The 18,995-nt window shown below is 32.2% G+C and overlaps 1 protein-coding gene across 4 annotated transcripts in view; it reads left to right on the top strand.

Annotated features, from left to right (window-relative positions):
• Positions 1-18,995, top strand: part of MIPOL1 (mirror-image polydactyly 1) — a 384,987-nt gene that overhangs the window by 73,983 nt on the left and 292,009 nt on the right. For 3 of the 4 annotated variants that reach the window (XM_030931752.1, XM_010361991.2, XM_030931751.1), the window contains 3 exons: positions 5,595-5,826; positions 7,347-7,482; positions 9,116-9,221. In XM_030931752.1, the coding sequence (XP_030787612.1) occupies positions 5,595-5,826; positions 7,347-7,482; positions 9,116-9,221 (474 nt within the window). The remainder of the gene's footprint in view (positions 1-5,594; positions 5,827-7,346; positions 7,483-9,115; positions 9,222-18,995) is intronic. The other variant, XM_030931753.1, reaches the window with a different exon arrangement.

Here is an 18,995-nt window from a genome sequence, read left to right as displayed (position 1 = left end):
ATTGAGGGTTTAACAACAGCATTAGCATTGTGACAGTTAACAATACTGACACCTCCAGGAGCAAGCAGTAATTCATTAGATCATGAAAATGGTTCATTGGAAACAGCATGAAAGTCACTAGAGAGATACAGGGTCTTCAAAGCATATAATGCAGCTGGTCTCTGCAGATGTATTAAGTACTAAGATTCTATGCCTAAATGAATAAACTGTCTCTTGCAATAGCAGTAGGTAGCATTTTAGGGTAATACCTAGTAGTAATCCATAATGTCGTTTTCAATTGATAACAGGATAAGTTTATGTGGTAGTGATAGTATGAGACAGTAAATGCAAAAGTTGGGAATTATATTTGGTTTGAAGTGGTCGAATTCTTATGTCTAAATAAAAGAATGTGCCCACAGAAAAGCAAATGAAGAGATTGATAGTAATCATAAATTTTTCCCTGTTAACTCTGAGGGAGTCAGACTTCATAACTTTTGAATAATGAAGAAGAGACTGACAGTTTATTCTTTAAGTCCATATAGATAAATGAAGTTGAATAGTATTAATTCGGTTAGTCATAATGTTAGAACAGTTAACGATGATATTAATTAAACACTAAAGTGGATTACTCAAGAGAGTTTCCATTTCAAACCACATGAAAGAGATAGAGGAATCAACAGGATGGTTTTAGGTTTAAGTTTTCATCTGCCTAAAGATAAGAGTTTGAATTGAAAGTGAATATCTTTCTATTTAACATTTATCTTATCTTTTAAATTGACTAATATGCAAAACAGACCAATAGCTTCACTTTATGACATTTTACTGGCTTGTGTTTGTATTTCTGTATGCAGTTCTTTTTAAAGTGATGGGGCAATACAAATAAGCTCAGCTAAAGCTCTTGGTAGCTTCATCTCATTATTGCTTCACAAAGATCCTTCAGAGATGGAGAGTTTAGGGAAAATAACTGAACTTAGAGTTACTAACTGCTTTCATCTTCTCTTGGTGGGAAAAGGTACTAATTCAGAAATAAATTTGGGCTATGAATAAGGTAAAGAAAATTAGGCAAAATGCAAGATGATAGAGCAGTATCTTAACATTTGTCTTGAAAAGTCAAAGTGCATCATGCCTGTTACTTACTCACTAATGTTTCAGAAAAAAAAAAAAATTGTAAAGTCAGGCATGGGGGCTTATGCCTGTAATCCCAATACTTTGGGAGGCAGAGGCAAGAGGATTGCTTGAGCCCAGGAGTTTGAGACCAGCCTGGGCAACGTGGCAAGACCCCATCTCTGAAAAAAAAATAAAATTAGTGAGGCATGACAACACAGCATACAGCTGTAGTCTCAACTATTTGGGGGGCTGAGTTGGGAAAATTGCTTAAGTCCGGGAGGTCAAGGCTGCAGTGAGCCATGATTGTGCTACTGCACTCCAACGTGGGTGACGGAGCGAGACCCTCTCAAAAAAAAAATTGTATTTGTGTAGATACATATAGAAAGAATGGTTAATAAAGCAAGCGTGATAAAATGTTAATATTTGGCGAGTCTAGGTAAAGGGCATACAGTAATTCTTTGTTTTGCAACTTTTTTATGAGACAAATTATTTCAAAATAAAACAGTAAAAATGAAGGATTATCTAATGTCAGTTTTTATCAGTTTTCTCATTTAGCTTGCTTCTGTAGTCATTGAAATCTTTGACATTTGGCTCTCATTTCTTCTCTCCATTTTCTGCCATTTTTCTGGATGATTTCAATGCCTTCAAAGGTGGTACTTTCAGCACTCTGACTTCTTCATTTTCTCCACTCCAAGTATGTTCACTTTTAATTTATTTCGTCAGCTCATTTCCAGATGAACCATACCTTGGACTTTGTCCTTAATACTGATTTTAGAAATTTTCTTCCTGACTATAACATCTTGTCATTTCAATACAAGAAATGTCTCTTGGTTTTTCCTAAATTTATTTCTTCTCTCTATATCTATTCCTATTCCTATTCTCTTATTTTTATAGTCTATTAACTTTTTATTTCATCCAACTCTGCCTATTCTTTGGCAGTTTGCTACTTCGCATATCCCTACTTGACCTTTTTTGGAGCAAATGCCTTTGTGAAGTCTTCCTAGAGTCTTCCAGGTGAGCATTAGTATGTCTAGCATATTGTATGTATTTGGCCTCCATAGCCCAAACATAGTCCTTACTATACTGTATTCAGATCATTAGATGAGTTTGCCATCCTCACTGTACTAGAGAGTCTTTGAGTGGAGTGGTTGTTTCTTATTCATCTTTGTTTTCCCAGTACCTACCACAAGGCATATCACACTGTAAGTTTTAAATGAACAATCAGTAAATTAATGAATAAATAAATTAGAGGAGTCAACCTTTTTATACAAATATTTGAATACTAATATAGTGTAATGAAGAATGACAGACAGGAGAGCATTGAGAGCCTTCAGAGGATTTAACATTGATTTCCTGGAATCATACTTGCCAAAATAGTTGGTCAAAAAAACAAGACAAGCAGAAAAATTTTTATAAGTCAGCCATGTATATTCTAAAGTAAAATTAAATTCTCAGACTGGGAATCTGAGGTGGGAGGATTGCTTAAACCCAAGAGTTTGAGGCCAGCCTGAGCAACATTGCAAGATCCTGACTTAGAAAATTTTTTTTTGAATAAATTTTCAGTAGAAGAGTATGGATAGTCTGATTTGCAGAGCAGGCTCCAAATTTCTGATGAGCCTTTTGAATTGGAAATCTAAAAGCTTTTACTACTGAACAAAATGAGAAATATCCAGAAATAGAGCCAAGTCACACAGTATGGGTCCTTTAAAAATTTTTAACATTTAAAATTAAATTATAGAATGAAAGTCTAGAGTGTGTCAGAAATCGATGGATTTATTGTGAGAAAACTTCAAGGGGTTATAATTACTAAGACCCAGGAGGGATCAACAAAGAGCCCTCTTATTGGGAAGCTCTTATTGGGAAGTTTCCACATCTGCTCTAAGTTTGAAGAAGATAGTGTGGTCACAAGTTAAATAGTGGTGATTTATCAAGAGTTCAGGGGATCACAAAATTTGACATTAGGTTAAAACCGAAGAAAGGGAACTATAAAACTAGTAAACAAATAGCAAATTTAAATAGCAGGGATAAGGTCAACTAAACACCAGGAGGTAAGGAATAAAAAACTGAAAGGAAAAATATACTGAATTAGACCTCGAAATATGGTGGTTAAAACTTGGGACAAGCCTGGGCATGGTGGCTCATGCCTGTCATCCCAGCACTTTGGGAGGCTGAGGCGGGCGGTTCATGAGGTCAGGAGGTCATGACCAGCATTGCCAACATGGTGAAACCCCGTCTCTACTAAAAATACAAAAATTAGGTGGATGTGGTGGCACGCATCTGTAATCCCAGCTACTTGGGAGGCTGAGGCAGGAGAATCGCTTGAACCCGGGAGATGGAGGTTTCCGTGAGCTGAGATCGTGCCACTGCACTCCAGCCTGAGTGACAGAGCAAGACTCTGTCTCAAAGAAAAAAACAAAAACAAAAAAACTTGGGACCAGTTGTAGATAATGGTAAATTTGGTCTCGAACAGGCCAAAAAGAGTTGGGACTTAAGAGTCTGAAGCAGTTGTGGGGCTGTCATGGGGACCTGGGGGCTTTTATAGTTGGCAGTGGTCCATGGACCATCCTTTTTCCTTTTGAAGAAACATGGCACTTCATAAACTGAAGACGAATGTGGGGCTTAAGAGTTTTTAAAAAATATGTCCCTAGGGGCAATTTTTGTTATTTTGATAATGCTTTCAGTAACTATTTCTGATTGTTTTTCATTTGAGTTACCTACAATGTTATGTTAGTGTAAGAAAGCATGGTCTGTTAATAATATAGAGGCTTTCCTTAGTGCCCATTTATAAACTTTTCTCATTCAGATTTTGAGAGTTTCATTATATTAATGCCGGCCTATTACAGAAAAGTAGCATGGTGACCATCTAATGCAAACCAAGTAAGAATTTTGAAATGTCAAGAATGAACAAGTAATCTTCAGATGTATCTGTTCCTAAAACTGTCTAATTTAAGTTAAAACAATATAATGTTGAAATTTCACAGCTGTCTTACAGTGTGTAATTATGATAGCACATTCTCTCTTCTAATTCATTTCTTCAGAGTGATATGAGAGTAATTTACCAAAAGCAAATGATACTGATCTAGTTTCCAGCTACCAGTAAGAATAATGTCCAAGATCTGGAGTTCATCACTGGCTATACCTAATTTCAGCATATATACAAGCTAATGATTTTCTCTTAAAAAGTGAATATTTTTATGAGAGGTATTTTATTTATAAGCACCCCCCTTTTTAAAAAAAAATCAAAAACAACTCAGCCTGAGCAACATAGCAAGACCCCATCTTTACAAAACATAAAAATTAGCCAGGCATGGTGGCACGCTCCTCTAGTCCCAGCCATTCAGAAGACCAAGGCAAGAGGATTGTTTGAACTCAGGAGGTCGAGGCTACAGTGAGCCATGATTGCACCACCACACTCTAGCCTGGGCAGAAGAGAAAGAACCCATCTAAAAAAAAATTAAGATAAAATAAAACGACTCTTTTCTGCCTCCAAGGATTTTAAGTTTGGCAGGTTAAAGAAGGCACTGCCAAAAATCAGGTGAGATTGATCTGCCTTTTAAAGTTCAAGAAATATTTCTGCTCCAAATAATAAAATACTAGTTGCAATCAGTATTGGTGCCTGTTGAGCTGATTTACTAGTGAACGAGTTTGCTTTGTGTATGTATTTGTGTGTCATTTTCTCCCCAAAACTTTAATGTGTCATTAAATACACACTGTCCCTTTGAAATAGCCATTATGTACTATCTGTAGCTTAAGATAATTTTTGTGAGATAGGCGTTGCAAAGTATCTTTTCTAATGTATAATACATATAGGATAAGATGGAGGTTAGAGATAATTATTGTATTGTGTCCCTTTTAATATGATGATGATTACAAAAATAATAGTTAATATTTATTGATGTGTCAGACACTAGGCCAAGTATTTTGCATGCATTAATTTAGTCCTCAACAGCAATATTATATACCCATTTTACAAAAAAGAAACTGAGGTAGGATGGGTTGAGCCCAAAGGGATGCACTTGGCAAAGCTGGAATTCTAACCCAGGCAGTCTAATACCAGAGTTCCACATACATTATCACTTCACTATAATCTTTAACTTATTGTATACTATTTTCAGAAATCTAGAAAAATTAATCTAGAAAATAATACCTTCAAATCAGTGGTTCTCAGCCTTAAGCATATCCTGGAATCATTTGAGGATCTTCAGAAATATAGACTAGGTCTTACAGAGATTTTTGAAGCTCTGAGGATTTAAAAAAATCTCCTTAGGTTATTCCAACATGCAGCCAAATTGTAAACCACTGTCCTAAATATCTATTGACTGTGGAAATGGAAGTCTTGATGACAAAAACCACACTGTCCATGCTTATCTGATTACAGTATGATTAAGACTAGAAACTATCTGTTTAAAACTATAAGAGTGTTTCCAAAAATATTTATTTGATTGAATGATTTAATTTGTAGTTACGGTGTTTAATATATCATGTGTTACTTTTTTTTTAAAATACAGACATAACCCACAGTTATCTTGAACAAGAAACTACAGGGATAAATAAAAGTACACAGCCAGATGAACAACTGACTCTGAATTCTGAAAAAAGTATGCATCAAAAATCCCCTGAATTAGTTAATGAAATATCATATGAAAACACAGAATGGCCAGGGCAGAGATCAAGGAATTTTCAGATCATCAGTTCTAATCCAGATGATCAGTCTGTTTACTCCACTACTGAAAAATACAAGTAAGTGCTCATAGCCTTAGATTTAGAAAGTGGTAATTGGGACCAGGCGTGGTGGCTCATGCCTGTAATCCCAGCACTTTGGGAGGACGAGGCAGGCAGATCACTTGAGGTCAGGAGTTTGAGACCAGCCTGGCCAATATGGTGAAACCCTGTCTCTACTGAAAATACAAAAGTCAGCCAGGCGTGGTGGCACATGCCTGTAATCCCAGCTACTCAGGAGGCTGAGTCATGAGAATCGCTTGAACCTGGGAGGCGGAGGTTGCAGTGAGCTGAGATTGTGCCACTGCACTCTAGCCTGGGCGACAGAGCGAGACTGTCTCAAGAAAAAGAAAAAAAAAAAAAAGGAGAGAGAGAAAGTTGGAATTGGAAGAACTTTTTCTTCCTTCCTCACTTCTTCCCTTTCTTCCTCTTTCCTTCTTTCTTTGTGGTGTTGGCTAATTCAAAAACTTATTAAAACTTGGCAAATCTATCAGGGTTTTCTACTGTTTCCATGATATAGGTATAATATGTCTAGTTAACTAAGTGAAAAAGCACAAAGTGCATCTGAAGAAAGGCAGTGAGGTTTAATTCCATTTTGTTCAATATTATTTTCTGTGACCTTTCTTTATGTATTTGGAAATAACTGTTAAATTGATTTACATGAGATATCATTCACGAAAGTAAAAAAGCTGGCAGCTCCAGGACAAGGTGAGCCCAAACATGCATTTTGGTTTGGGTTAGCACTATTTTTCGTTTAAATGAATTTGAATGCTTTTAAAAGGGCCTTGTGCTCTACCATTTCCTTCCTTATTATTTTACATTCTCAGCTTTTACCCATTCACCTTGCCTGCCTAGCTCATGAAAGGATTTGAATTTGTGATACCTGATACTTTTACTCATGAGATTAAGGAACTTTGATAATTAGTCATGTGCTAGAAAATTATTATTAGATTTAAAAAGAAGTTTCAGTGACTAATATATTTTCAGTCTAGACAAAATAATATTTTACAGCATACTATTTTTAACAGAGTTTTGCATAGGAACTTTTATTTCTACTTACTTTCAAATTATTCAGTAGATATGTTAATAGATAGTAAGATATAATGAAATAGATGTATTGATAGTTCCCATCCCTTTTTCAGATTCTTACTAAGGTGTAGGTTGGAGTACATATTGGGGAGTAGAAGCACAGAAGAATGAAGTACGGATAAACATTTTATAACCACATGGATAAAGTAAATAGTAGAGATTGGGCTAAAGTCAGATTATGAGATATCTAGTATAATTACAACAGGAGATATACATGGTAAATAAAGCTGCACTGACCGTCCCAGCCCTCACTAAATTTGTTTTTAGTGACTCCAAGATTTACCTATGCTTACAAATTTAATATAAGGCCTTCAAAAAACCAGCCCATCTCTTTTTCTTTCCCTTCCTTTATACTGTTTACTTACAAGTTGATACTATTCTCAAGTAGCATACAAAATGTCAAAAAATTAGTTTATCTTACTCTGAAATATTAATCAGTTTCTTTATTACAGCATTATGGAACATAGGCACAATGATATGCATTATGAATGTATGACTCCTTGTCAAGTTACTTCAGACTCAGATAAAGAGAAGACAATAGCATTTCTTCTAAAAGAATTGGATATTCTCAGAACAAGCAATAAAAAGGTATAATATGGAAAGTCTGATAATTGCATAGTATGGTTTTAGCTGTTGATCTTCTAAATTTCCTTTGTTGCCCATCATAATTCAGTTTTATTTTGTACTTTAATCATTTAACAGTAGCTTTGTGTTTTTGCCATACCTTGCCATCAGGGTGTGGTTGAGTTAAAGGGTTGACAATGAAAACATTTTTTTGGTTTCCTACCTTGCTGGTCCGCATTAGCACTTCCTTTTTCATAAGCCCCTGGTTCCTTGAATAGGTATCTTTAAAAAAAAAAAAAAAGATCCATTCAAATTTTAGTAAAACTCTACTTCAGCATTATAGAGAATGAGAGATAGAATGTACTGGTTTCATGTTACTATCTTAATTTTTTTCTTTATTAGTGTCCGTGCCCCATATTTGACCTCAGTAATATATGTAATTAAACATTTCAGTAACAAGACTTGGCCATATTGTCATTTACCTTGTGTTAATCTTATACTGCTGCATTTTGTCCAATCCAATTTGTCACGTTATGTTTTATCTTCTGTTCTGACTCTTATTCTAGTTATAGTCATGTGATCATTAAATAATTTTACTAAATAATGTACATTTTCTGTGTCTTCTTTTTTTTTAACCTCTACATACTTCTCTGATTTTAATATTCTAGTTGTGTAACCTAATGAAACTGAAGCATGATGTTAGGAATGTTGATCATGTTTGAAGGAAAACAACTAAAATGACAAAAACCTAGGGAGGAATTAAAAAAACATTTGGAGGGATTCTGTATGAGACGTTTTCTGTGCTTTCATTTAGCAGTTATTTATTAAATGCCAATTATGAGTCAGGTGTCAATACCAATTTAAATGGAATATGATGGGGTTGTATTCTCAAAGGGAGATTTGTATCAGATATTAAGATTATTGTCTTAATTTTGTTTCAAAATATTGGACTTAATAAGAGAAACTGTAAAGCAGTGGTATCTATTATTTTATTAGGCAAATCCCCTCCAAATATTTTGCATTAAGAAAAAAGGATGGATGAGACTGCTTTTGCAGTAGTTGTTTTTATTATTATTTCTTTTGAGATGGAGTTTCACTCTTGTTGCCCAGGCTGGAGTGCAATGGCGGGATCTCGGCCACCTGCAACTTCCGCCTCCTGGGTTCAGGTGATTCTCCCGCCTCAGCCTCCCGAATAGCTGGGATTACAGGTGCCCGCCACCACACCCAGCTAATTTTTTGTATTTTTAGTAGAGATGGAGTTTCATCATGTTGGCCAGGCTGGTCTCAAACTCCTGACCTCAGGTGATCCGCCCACCTCAGCCTCCGAAAGTGCTGGGATTATAGGCGTGAGCCACCGCACCCTACCTGCAGTAGTTATTTTTAAGAATAGTGTTAGTCTTCTGAATTTCATTTGCCTATTCATGCGCATGTACACATAAATTAAGTGTATATTGGGATGTTTTTATAATTTCTATACAATTACAGGTAATTATTGCTTTATAAATAGCTTAAATTTTTAATTTTTTTCTGGAGTTATATATCTTGGCAGTTAAATATAATAAGAATTAAGAAAAAAACCAAAAACTTTGAAATTAATTATATTTTTGTAAGACCTTTGTGAGATAAAAATCCATGATTTTTTTTTAATGTGCTTTAGCTTCAACAGAAATTGGCTGAAGAAGATAAAGAACAGAGAAAACTAAAGTTTAAGCTGGAACTCCAAGAGAAAGAAACAGAAGCTAAAATTGCTGAAAACACAGCAGGTATAGTAGAGGAGTATTAACATATGGCCTGAAGAATCACGCACAAGGTTATTATATGATGTGTCTTGGTGAATACTAGCATACTGGCTTATTTGCCAAAGGAGGGGAAGCTCTTTCCTTTTTTTTTTTTTTTTTTTTTGGCTGCTTAGAAAATAGGTGGCTTTAACATCCTGGTACTGGTATTAGTGAGAGCTTTACCTGTATTCATACTGATTTGGGCATTAAATGCATTGTTAACACCATGTCAATCCAATCACAAAAAGGTTGTTTGTTTTGTTGGAAGGGGCTGAACAAACAAGGGGAAATAATGATTACCAGTGACTCTACCTTTCAACCAGCAGTTCAAATACCACTTATTGTTTTAGCTTGTTGAGAGGAAATACTTCTCCTTTGTATGAAGATAGTCACATATTCATTGCCAATGGAAACCTACATTTGATTAAAAAATCTGTTCTGTGCAATTAATAAGTTTTCATCTGATGATGTAGATGCTAATAGAGATAATATTTTCCCTGAGATTAAAGTGAAAGGTTGCCAAACTTTCAGATTATAAATGATTACCTTACATATGTTCTGGAGTCTATCTTTACTCACAGGTCTTTGCAAGGAGAAATTTTTTAATGTGTTTTTGATATGTTATAGATACAATGAAATGATTCTCAATAGTCTGTGATCTCCATCTGTGTATGCCACTGTGAATGTCTCTCTCACATTGTTTTAGTATGTTAAGGAAAGAGAAATTTCATAGAGTAATAGACATTAGCATTCAGAGCCATTTTAGACATCACTGATTTTAACATTTTTATATCATTTGGAATGCTTTTAAGAAACAATTGAATTTTGTGATTACTCTGAGGTTATCATCATGCTTTGCAAGTCACTTTAATGGGATTACATATGTGAAAGAATTATTTTAGGTCAGAGATTTGATTAACTAGTAGAGCTTGTCTTTAAAATATTACTGTGGAAAATAGAACTAAACATTGCTATGAAAATATAACAAAGATGACCATAAATAAATACACCAGCTGAATACTAGATGGTTGCTTTTCTGTTAGTGTTAAACTACCATAACGTTTTTATTTTTGTGTGTGGGAAAATATGAGAGCAACATATTTTGAGGAAAATTAATAGTTTGTTAAAAATAAGTATTTCAAATATAAATTCAGAACAACTTGGCAATTTCTTAGCTTTTCATAATCAAATATATAAATATACTAATTGTTAGGATACTATTACAAGAAATTTGTTTTGGATACTATTACAAGATTTTTGTTTTAAGGCATTTGCATAATGTTAACTTTGCGTATGTCTTACAGAAATAATAAGATTTGGGTTTTCATAACCTATTGAAAATCATGAATTAATGTGTCTGCCTAGCCCTAGCCCATTTATTTCTTGGAGGGGAAACCTAATTAAGCAATAATATTTACTCCTTAATTTTTTTATAATGTAGCCAAGCAGATACTTCAAATATTTATTTATTGGTATTTATTTAAGGGTTCCCATTTGAACAGTTTGAATCATGCATTCATAAAATGGAAATAATTTGATTACTTTGTTATTCTTATTATTATATTTCTCATTAATAACAAAATATATTGATAAATGTCAATTATTTAAAAGATGTTTAATAAAATGTTTATAGCATTCTAAATTGATGAAAATAATAGTGTTATTTAGTTTCTCTGGAACAAAACAATCTAGTTAAAAGAGATAGGTCCAACCATTTGCTTATAAAAATGGCACAAAATGAAAATTCCCCAAAGTTTTTTTAAAGTATAAATTTTCAAAGTATATCTTTCCTCTTTAATATTTTACTTCTATCTCATTTTAAGAAGAGACAAAGTATTTTGCCTATAACATTAGAAAGAATTATTATTATTATGTCAAAATAAAAATATGAATTGCTGAAGAAATTCATTGGTTTAAAACAACAGAAAATTTGGTAACTGACTCTTTGGTGGACTTTTGAACTTTTTCATATTTTCCAATTTTATGTATGGTCTTAAATAAGCTTGTCTTAAATAAACTTATTTTCTATCTGATGAATAGGAGGTACAGTCAAAAAGCAAAACAGAATAACAAAAACTACCTTGTTAGTATCTTAATAGAAAAAAGAGCAGTATAGGACTATGATTACATCTAATGAATTCTTTATGTCTTGTAATGTGAAAGAACAAATAATCCACATATGCATGGATGTTTGTTTCTATGACTGCTCATTTTTATATTTGAAATAAAATGTGTATTTGGCAAAATATAAGCACACACACATACATAAGTATTATAATGTACTTAAGCAGAATATATATGTTTAAAAATACCAAACCACTTCAGAATAAAAGAAATACTTATAAAAACTAAACATTGGAAACAGCAAATAGGAGACAATCTGTCTATAGATTTTAAAAATAAAATGTTAACTAAAATATGAGGTACCCTAAGGAAATAGTAGGCGTTTTCTTAGAGTATGTAAAATACAGAGATTTATATATAAAGATACTCATATAATATTAGTTGCTATAGCAAGAGAATTAAAAACAGTCTAACCATAAGGGAATTATTAAATAGGTTATGATACATTTATAATTTGAGACATTTTATAATAATTAAGAATATTTGAGGATATGAGAAAAACTTCATAACTATTAAGTGAAAGAAATAGGGGAAAAACTGTAATATAATTTTATAAAAATAACAATATATATACATGTATGTTATATAAAATAAGAGGCAAATGTTGGTGGTCTTTAAGTGAAACTATTAATTTTTCAGTGAACAGTTTCTGCCTTTTTCAGATTTTCTATAATGAGCATAGCTTTAGTGTTAAAAAAAACAACATTGTTTTCAAAAGATGTGATTTTTTTTAAGAAATTACTTGCACTCTAATCTTAAAATTTGAGACATAAAGACCATATGGTTTTATGAAAACCATATGATGGCTGTGATCCAGTTTTGCCATTTTTTACCCATGCCATTTTTTTAGTCTTTCAGCTTTTCCTTGTATTTATTTTTATATCTTTATGTTTATTATGTATCATATATACATTAGTCTATCTTGTCTTCCAAGGTGATTGTATAATTTATAAGACTCTGGTACAGTCAAGACCACATAAAACAAAAGATGTCCAGTTCTCAGTAGGCAGTTTGGAGCAATTGGGAAGACCAAAATCCTTAGAGTCACCTTGATCCAGGTTCAAATTACAGCTTGGACACTTGATATTGATTCTCTACCGTTGGGCACGTTATTTAACCTCTTTGGGTTTATCTTCTCCCATGTAAAATGTGAACATTAACCAACTTACCAGATGATTTTAAGGATTAGTGTTAATATATCAAAGAACATGGTATATAACTAGTACTCAGTAAGTTATGGCTCAAATTAATATTATTTTGTTGCTTTATGTTTATGAAATTCTTAAGTCTTTGATGTCATTATTGCCAGCAGTTGTGAAAAGACATTTTATTCTGTTTCGCTTTTAAGTAAAAATTAATGGGCTACTGTTAATAGATTTTGAAAGGGCACTAAACTGAAAAATGGACAAACAGAAGAAGAAACAAAGTATTTGATTATTAATAAAACTGCAGTTGAGATACAGATATTTAATATCACTAATACATTTTACTCAAATGTGAATTCAAAATAAAAGAAATGGGGTGCAAAAGATTTGAGCTTTTATGCAATGTGTACCTATGATAAACTTTTATGTAGACCATTACTTAGCTTCAAGTCTTTTTCCTTTGTTTCCCCATTGGTTTTTTCATAACACAAATCTGTTATTCTAATGTGATTTTATGAGAGTTTGAAACTCAGCTGTGTCCCCTATCATGTTAAAATCTCTGATGGTTGACTCCCTTACCTTTCTTTTCCTTTCTCACTTCACCATCATTATTGTCATTGTCACCATCATTGATACTGTTTATTAAGCACTTAAATGTTTCACAGGAACTATGCTTACTTCTTTACAAATCAGACAAATATTTATTGCAGACTCATTATGTTCTAGGCCCTGTGTTAGACACTGAATATAGATCAGCATATAAGACAGATTTGGGATCTCAGGCAATTTTTTTTTTTTGCCTGTTATTACTTCTCTGAAATCATAATACACCATACATGTTGTAAGTAGTGGTTAAATGCGCAGACTTTGAATTCAGACCTTTGTTCTAATCTTTTTGCCACTTATCATGTGTAATGACAGCCTCACTAAGCATTAGTTAAAATCTACTATAGGTTGTTGTGATGCTTAAGTGAGATAATGTTTATGAAGTGCTTAACCCATAGAAGGCACTCAATAATAATTATGATGATAAGATGATGATGTTGTAACCATCTTGTTTTCTCAAGACTTCTTCATCTAATAGAGGACATACTCAAAGTGTTCCTAAATGTGTGATTATGTAAATAACTATCCCATACTTATCTATATAATTAGTATGGGATAGTAATTTATATATGGTTTTGTTTCACAAGGAATTGATTTTTATTTCTTTTGTTAAAACAGTTTACAAAGAATTTTTATTAATAATTTAATTTGATCCCCAGTTTTGAGTTTTCCTTGATTTTTAGAATTAACCTTATTTCAAAAGTGTTGAAATATTTTTTAAAAGTTAAAATCTCTAAAAAAAAAGTTAGAATGTATAATAAGTAGGTCTTATTTAGTCTTAGGAAAAGCTGAAATGACCATCTCACTCCCTGTGTGTTAATTATTTACTTCATTGTAGCTGTTTAAGACTTTTTACTGAGTTTTAGCTCATTAAATTACACATGTGGGTAATATTATTTGAAGATTGTATGAATGACCTTCAAATGCTAGGAGATGTTTTAGAGAAGCAGAGAAGAAACATTGCATTTTTGTTCTTTAGGTATGTATCTCTTCTCACCTAAAAAAAGTCATTAAAACACAAGCATTTTAAAATTGGTTTTAGTTCAATTGAATTTAACAATGAGAGATAGTATGCTATGGCCTGATTTGCATCCATTAATTTGCTGTTATGTCAGTGATGATGTGTTTTTATGTGTCTTAAAAATAGATTATTCAATTAAACCTTTCATTTTTCCCAAACAGTCCCAGTGGGCATTATCTAGTGTTTTTTGTCTCTTTAATTTTTGTTATTCTATTCTATTCTATTGCTTTTATAGTATGCAGATGATGCTTGAATTTTACATAAAAGTATTTATTTAAATAGTGTTTTATATATTATTTTGTGATATTTAAAATATTTATATTTCTTTAAAAGCCTTATTTTTCTATTTCTTAAAAGCTCACTTTAGAGCCTCTGCTTTATATGTTAGTTATTTTTCTTTCTTGCATGTCATCCATTAAAGATTAGCTGTGGAAGGTTGGAGCATGGAGAGATTATGAATGACAGAACAACTCCTGTAGAATAATAATCAGTTTTTGGTATTTAATGCTGTTTGACTTTTGCAGACACATTTCTTATTAACCTTTGGTACAAAGAGAAATCCAGGTTCCTGATATCTCATGGAGAAGATGAATTTGAGATCCTCTTCCAATTAAACTGAAATAAAGCCAATATTAGGTTTTAGCCAAAAGAACTCCTTAGTTCCTAAGTCTTGTGTTTTTAAGTCTCTATCTATCTATCTATCTATCTATCTATCTATCTATCTATCTATCTATCTATCTTCTAATCTATCTTACTGCATTTTAACATGTAATTCAATGGTTACGTAATTTGCTTACCTTACTTGTACTGATGATGCAAGCATTTGATTTTTCTCTTTAAACATAGATTTCTTTCTATGCATGCAAATTTAGACTGATACTTTGTAAATTAAAAAAATATATTGTCAATATATTTTTATTACAGAAAATATTTTCTTTTGGTAGGAGAAGAGGAGTTTAACTGATATACTTTAACAGCAAGTATATCAAGATACCCTAGTGGATTAAAATGGGAAAAAAAATTATATTATAGAAAATGTTTACATTATTCTCTTGTGAAAAGATTATCTGTTACTATGTATCATATCTCAGATGATGTTGACCATCTAAGAGGAACAAGAGTTAATTTTCCTTACCAGAATAGAAAATGGCATAATTTTTATCTTTAAGAAATAATACACATTGGAATCTAATTTTTCTGTGTATATAATGGGCATCAATAAAATGTGATAGCCTTTAACCTAATACTTCAATGCCTTAACAGTATTAAATTATAATGCTGCCTTAAATTTATATCTGTATTTATTTTTTTAATTTGAAAAGAAAAGGGATTTCAAGAATATGACCACTAATTTCAGATAACATGAAGGCCCATCTCTGTGAAACACAGCAGGTAGAAATATTGATAGACTATTGATTATATTACTATCTTTGGCTACAGAATTCTATGGATATGAATCAGAATGAATTCTGATGAGTGCCAGGTCAAATAATACTTGAGGAAAGAATATAACCAATTTTGTATCCTTGCTTCCTAGAAAAGTTTGGTTTTTTTCTGGAAAAACAATAAAATTGGAGTAGACGGAGGATCCGTTATATGTAAGAATAGCCAACAGCTGGAAATATTTTATTGGGTTTAACATACAGTGGACTTTAGCATAATGTCAAGCATTTGAAAATATATGTAATAAAGGTATTTACAACATAAAAATAACAAAAATAAAACTTTTCAGACAGTTATCTAAAGACTTTTTCATATGTCTAATGATTCTAAAGAGGAAATGAGGTTAGAAAATGTTTAGATAGCACTTATATTTCAAAGAATTTTCATATTGGTATCTATTAAAATTTAATACTGATAGTCTGTTTAGTAAATACATAAAAAATTTTTAAGTTATATTTCAAAAGGCATACAATTATTAATACTGATTTTAATGCTTCAGGGATAAACTTTTCTCTTTCACATTGGAAAAGGTAGCTCCAATATCACATATATTAAATCTTTGAATGTAAGCATAGAACATATTTTCATGTAAGCATAGAACATATTTTCAGAAAACTTTTTTATAAAGTCTTTGAGTTTTCTATAGTAAATACATGTGTATAGTAATCGAGGGTTTTTAAAAAATGCTTTTGATTCATTGTCTTGCTACTGAAACATACTATTTTGCATAATTTTCAAATTAATCTTGAACAGTTTCTGTACTGTGTATAAATTTACAGCAACTTTACAGAGGAAAGTTTGAAGTATATATTAAGAGTCTTAGCGGGCGCGGTGGCTCAAGCCTGTAATCCTAGCACTTTGGGAGGCCGAGACGGGCGGATCATGAGGTCAGGAGATCGAGACCATCCTGGCTAACACGGTGAAACCCCGTCTCTACTAAAAAATACAAAAAACTAGCCGGGCGTGGTGGCGGGCGCCTGTAGTCCCAGCTACTCCGGAGGCTGAGGCAGGAGAATGGTGTGAACCCGGGAGGCGGAGCTTGCAGTGAGCTGAGATCCGGCCACTGCACTCCAGCCTGGGCGACACAGCAAGACTCCGTCTCAACAACAACAACAGAAAAAGAGTTTTAAAAGCTGACTTTTAATCTAGTCGTCATACTTCTAGTAATTTTCTTAATTAGGTATGTATATACATAAAGATGTGTATACAAAGATATTCATTACAGTGTTGTTTATATAGCCAATAGTTGGAAACTGTATAATCTCATATTAGGAGCATCTTAGTTGAATCATATATAGCATGTCCAAATGATAAAATTTCATGTGCTATTTTATGTTTTTGAAGAGTACTGAAGCATATGGAAACATATGCTGCTTATTTTAATTACAGGGTTACAAGGCTATACTAAATATTTTTCTCTTTTAAATTTTTATGAGTTTGTACTACTTTTTAATCAGAAAAAGTTATTTACAAAGTAATTGTATAAAGTGTTGCAAAGTCCAGTTTTAAAAAAATAAATAGTCCCATTTATGAAAGAAGTTCTGGAGTAATCAGTTGAATTCAGCATTGTTATGCCAAAAACAGAAACATTGAACTAATTTGAGTAGGTTTTGGTTAATTTTCTACTGGTGTGGGTCATCTACCATCTATTTTAAAATTTCCAATAACCAGTTTATGCAAAGAAGGAAAAATTACAATTATTAAGGAGATTAAAATATATAGTGTTTGTAGTTCTAGAATATATATTTGGTGGTTTTATAAATGCCAATTGTTCTCAGATATGCAAGGAATCAATGTAACATCATTATAATTCTTCTCCAGATGGTTATTGCTCATGTAAAACTGTAATGGTAGATATTGATAGAATCTGAGATTATTTTATATGTAGTAAATCTGGTCTTTTACAAAATTATTGTGTATATTGCTTTGAATTTTCCAACATGAATTATTATCCAGTTATTATTTGATATGTTTAAAATCTTAATGATTTATTTTTCTTTCTTTTTAATTTAGCCTTTTATATTTACATAACTACCACTAGGATGTTAACAGATGAATTTTTTTTCCTGCAAAATGTCTGTCCTCCAAATTATGTTAGTTAGAGAATCATGAGCCAATGTTTAAACTAGAATGTTATCCAAGGTACTGTCTCACTCTTACTGTATTTTAAAAGTAGTTTGAAAAGTGTGGAATATGGATTTGTCAATAGACTTGGGTCTACTAAGAAAATATGTACTCTGCCTTGACTCAATAAACTCATACTTAGTATGGTTCAGCTTCTTCATATTTACTCTTGCCCATATTAGAAAACAATTAGCTTACTAAACAAATTTGAGTATTTGGTTGAGGGGGGTGTGGGTGATCCTCTCTGAATCTTTCTCATTTGACTAAGAATTATAGGATATTTGATAACCATGTTTAAAAATGGAGATATCCAAATATTATTGTAAACACCCAATGATTTGTTTTACCTACACTATAAGTATTTTACTTGGTTGGCTTACATAGTAGCTAATAATATTTGTTAATGTAATTTAACTGCTGTGAACCTTTACTGAACAAATATTGAAATTTATTCAAGTCAAAGAAAGAGAATCTCTAATGACTTTTGTTAAAGCTTCTATTTAATAGTTAAGGAGAAAAGTTTGTATGACATATGAGATGCAATTAACAGTAGATTTTACATTTAATAAAAAGAAAGAAGCATGCGTATTTGCTTTATTCATTCCATCATAATTTGCATTAGAGCTGTGGGTGTTTAATGAGCAAATTCCAACTAAAATGCTATATTGATTTTCTAGTGAACTTTGTAATAGTCATCCACCTTGGAAAAGCTCAGTGTTTACAATTAAGTTTTCTTTACTAAAAATGTTTGAGAGTTGCATATTGATCCTTCGAAAGTACTGAATTCCAGAATCAGGATTTTTTATAACCAACAAATTTCACATCTAATAGATGTTAAAAATTGTCATTCAGTAATACCTTAATTTTGGTTTTGAGGGTTTTTTGTTTTATTTTTAATTGACAAATAATAACTGTATATATTATTCCCTTAATTGATGTATGATTTGCAGATTTATGAAGTGCAATGTGATGTTTCAGTACATGTACATACATTGTGAAACCATCAAATCAGTCTGATTAACATATTTGCCACCTCAATACTACTGTTTCTTGGTGATGAGGACATTTAAAATCTATTATTTTAGCTTTTTGAAATATACATTACTACTATTCATTATAAGTCACCTTGATGTATAATAGATCACCAGACCCTATTCCTCCTGTCGAACTGAAAATTTTATTTTTTGACCAAGATCTCTCCTTTCCTCCTCCACCCTCACCCCCAGCCTCTGGTAGCTATTGTTCTACTCTTTACTTATGTGAGTCCCACATTTTTAGATTCCACATATGTGAAAT

Source organism: Rhinopithecus roxellana, chromosome 5 (genome assembly GCF_007565055.1).
Source record: "Rhinopithecus roxellana isolate Shanxi Qingling chromosome 5, ASM756505v1, whole genome shotgun sequence".
Classification (NCBI taxonomy): Eukaryota; Metazoa; Chordata; class Mammalia; order Primates; family Cercopithecidae; genus Rhinopithecus; species Rhinopithecus roxellana.
The sequence above is the reverse complement of the archived record's forward strand: the minus strand, read 5'-3'. Positions and strand labels throughout refer to the sequence as shown.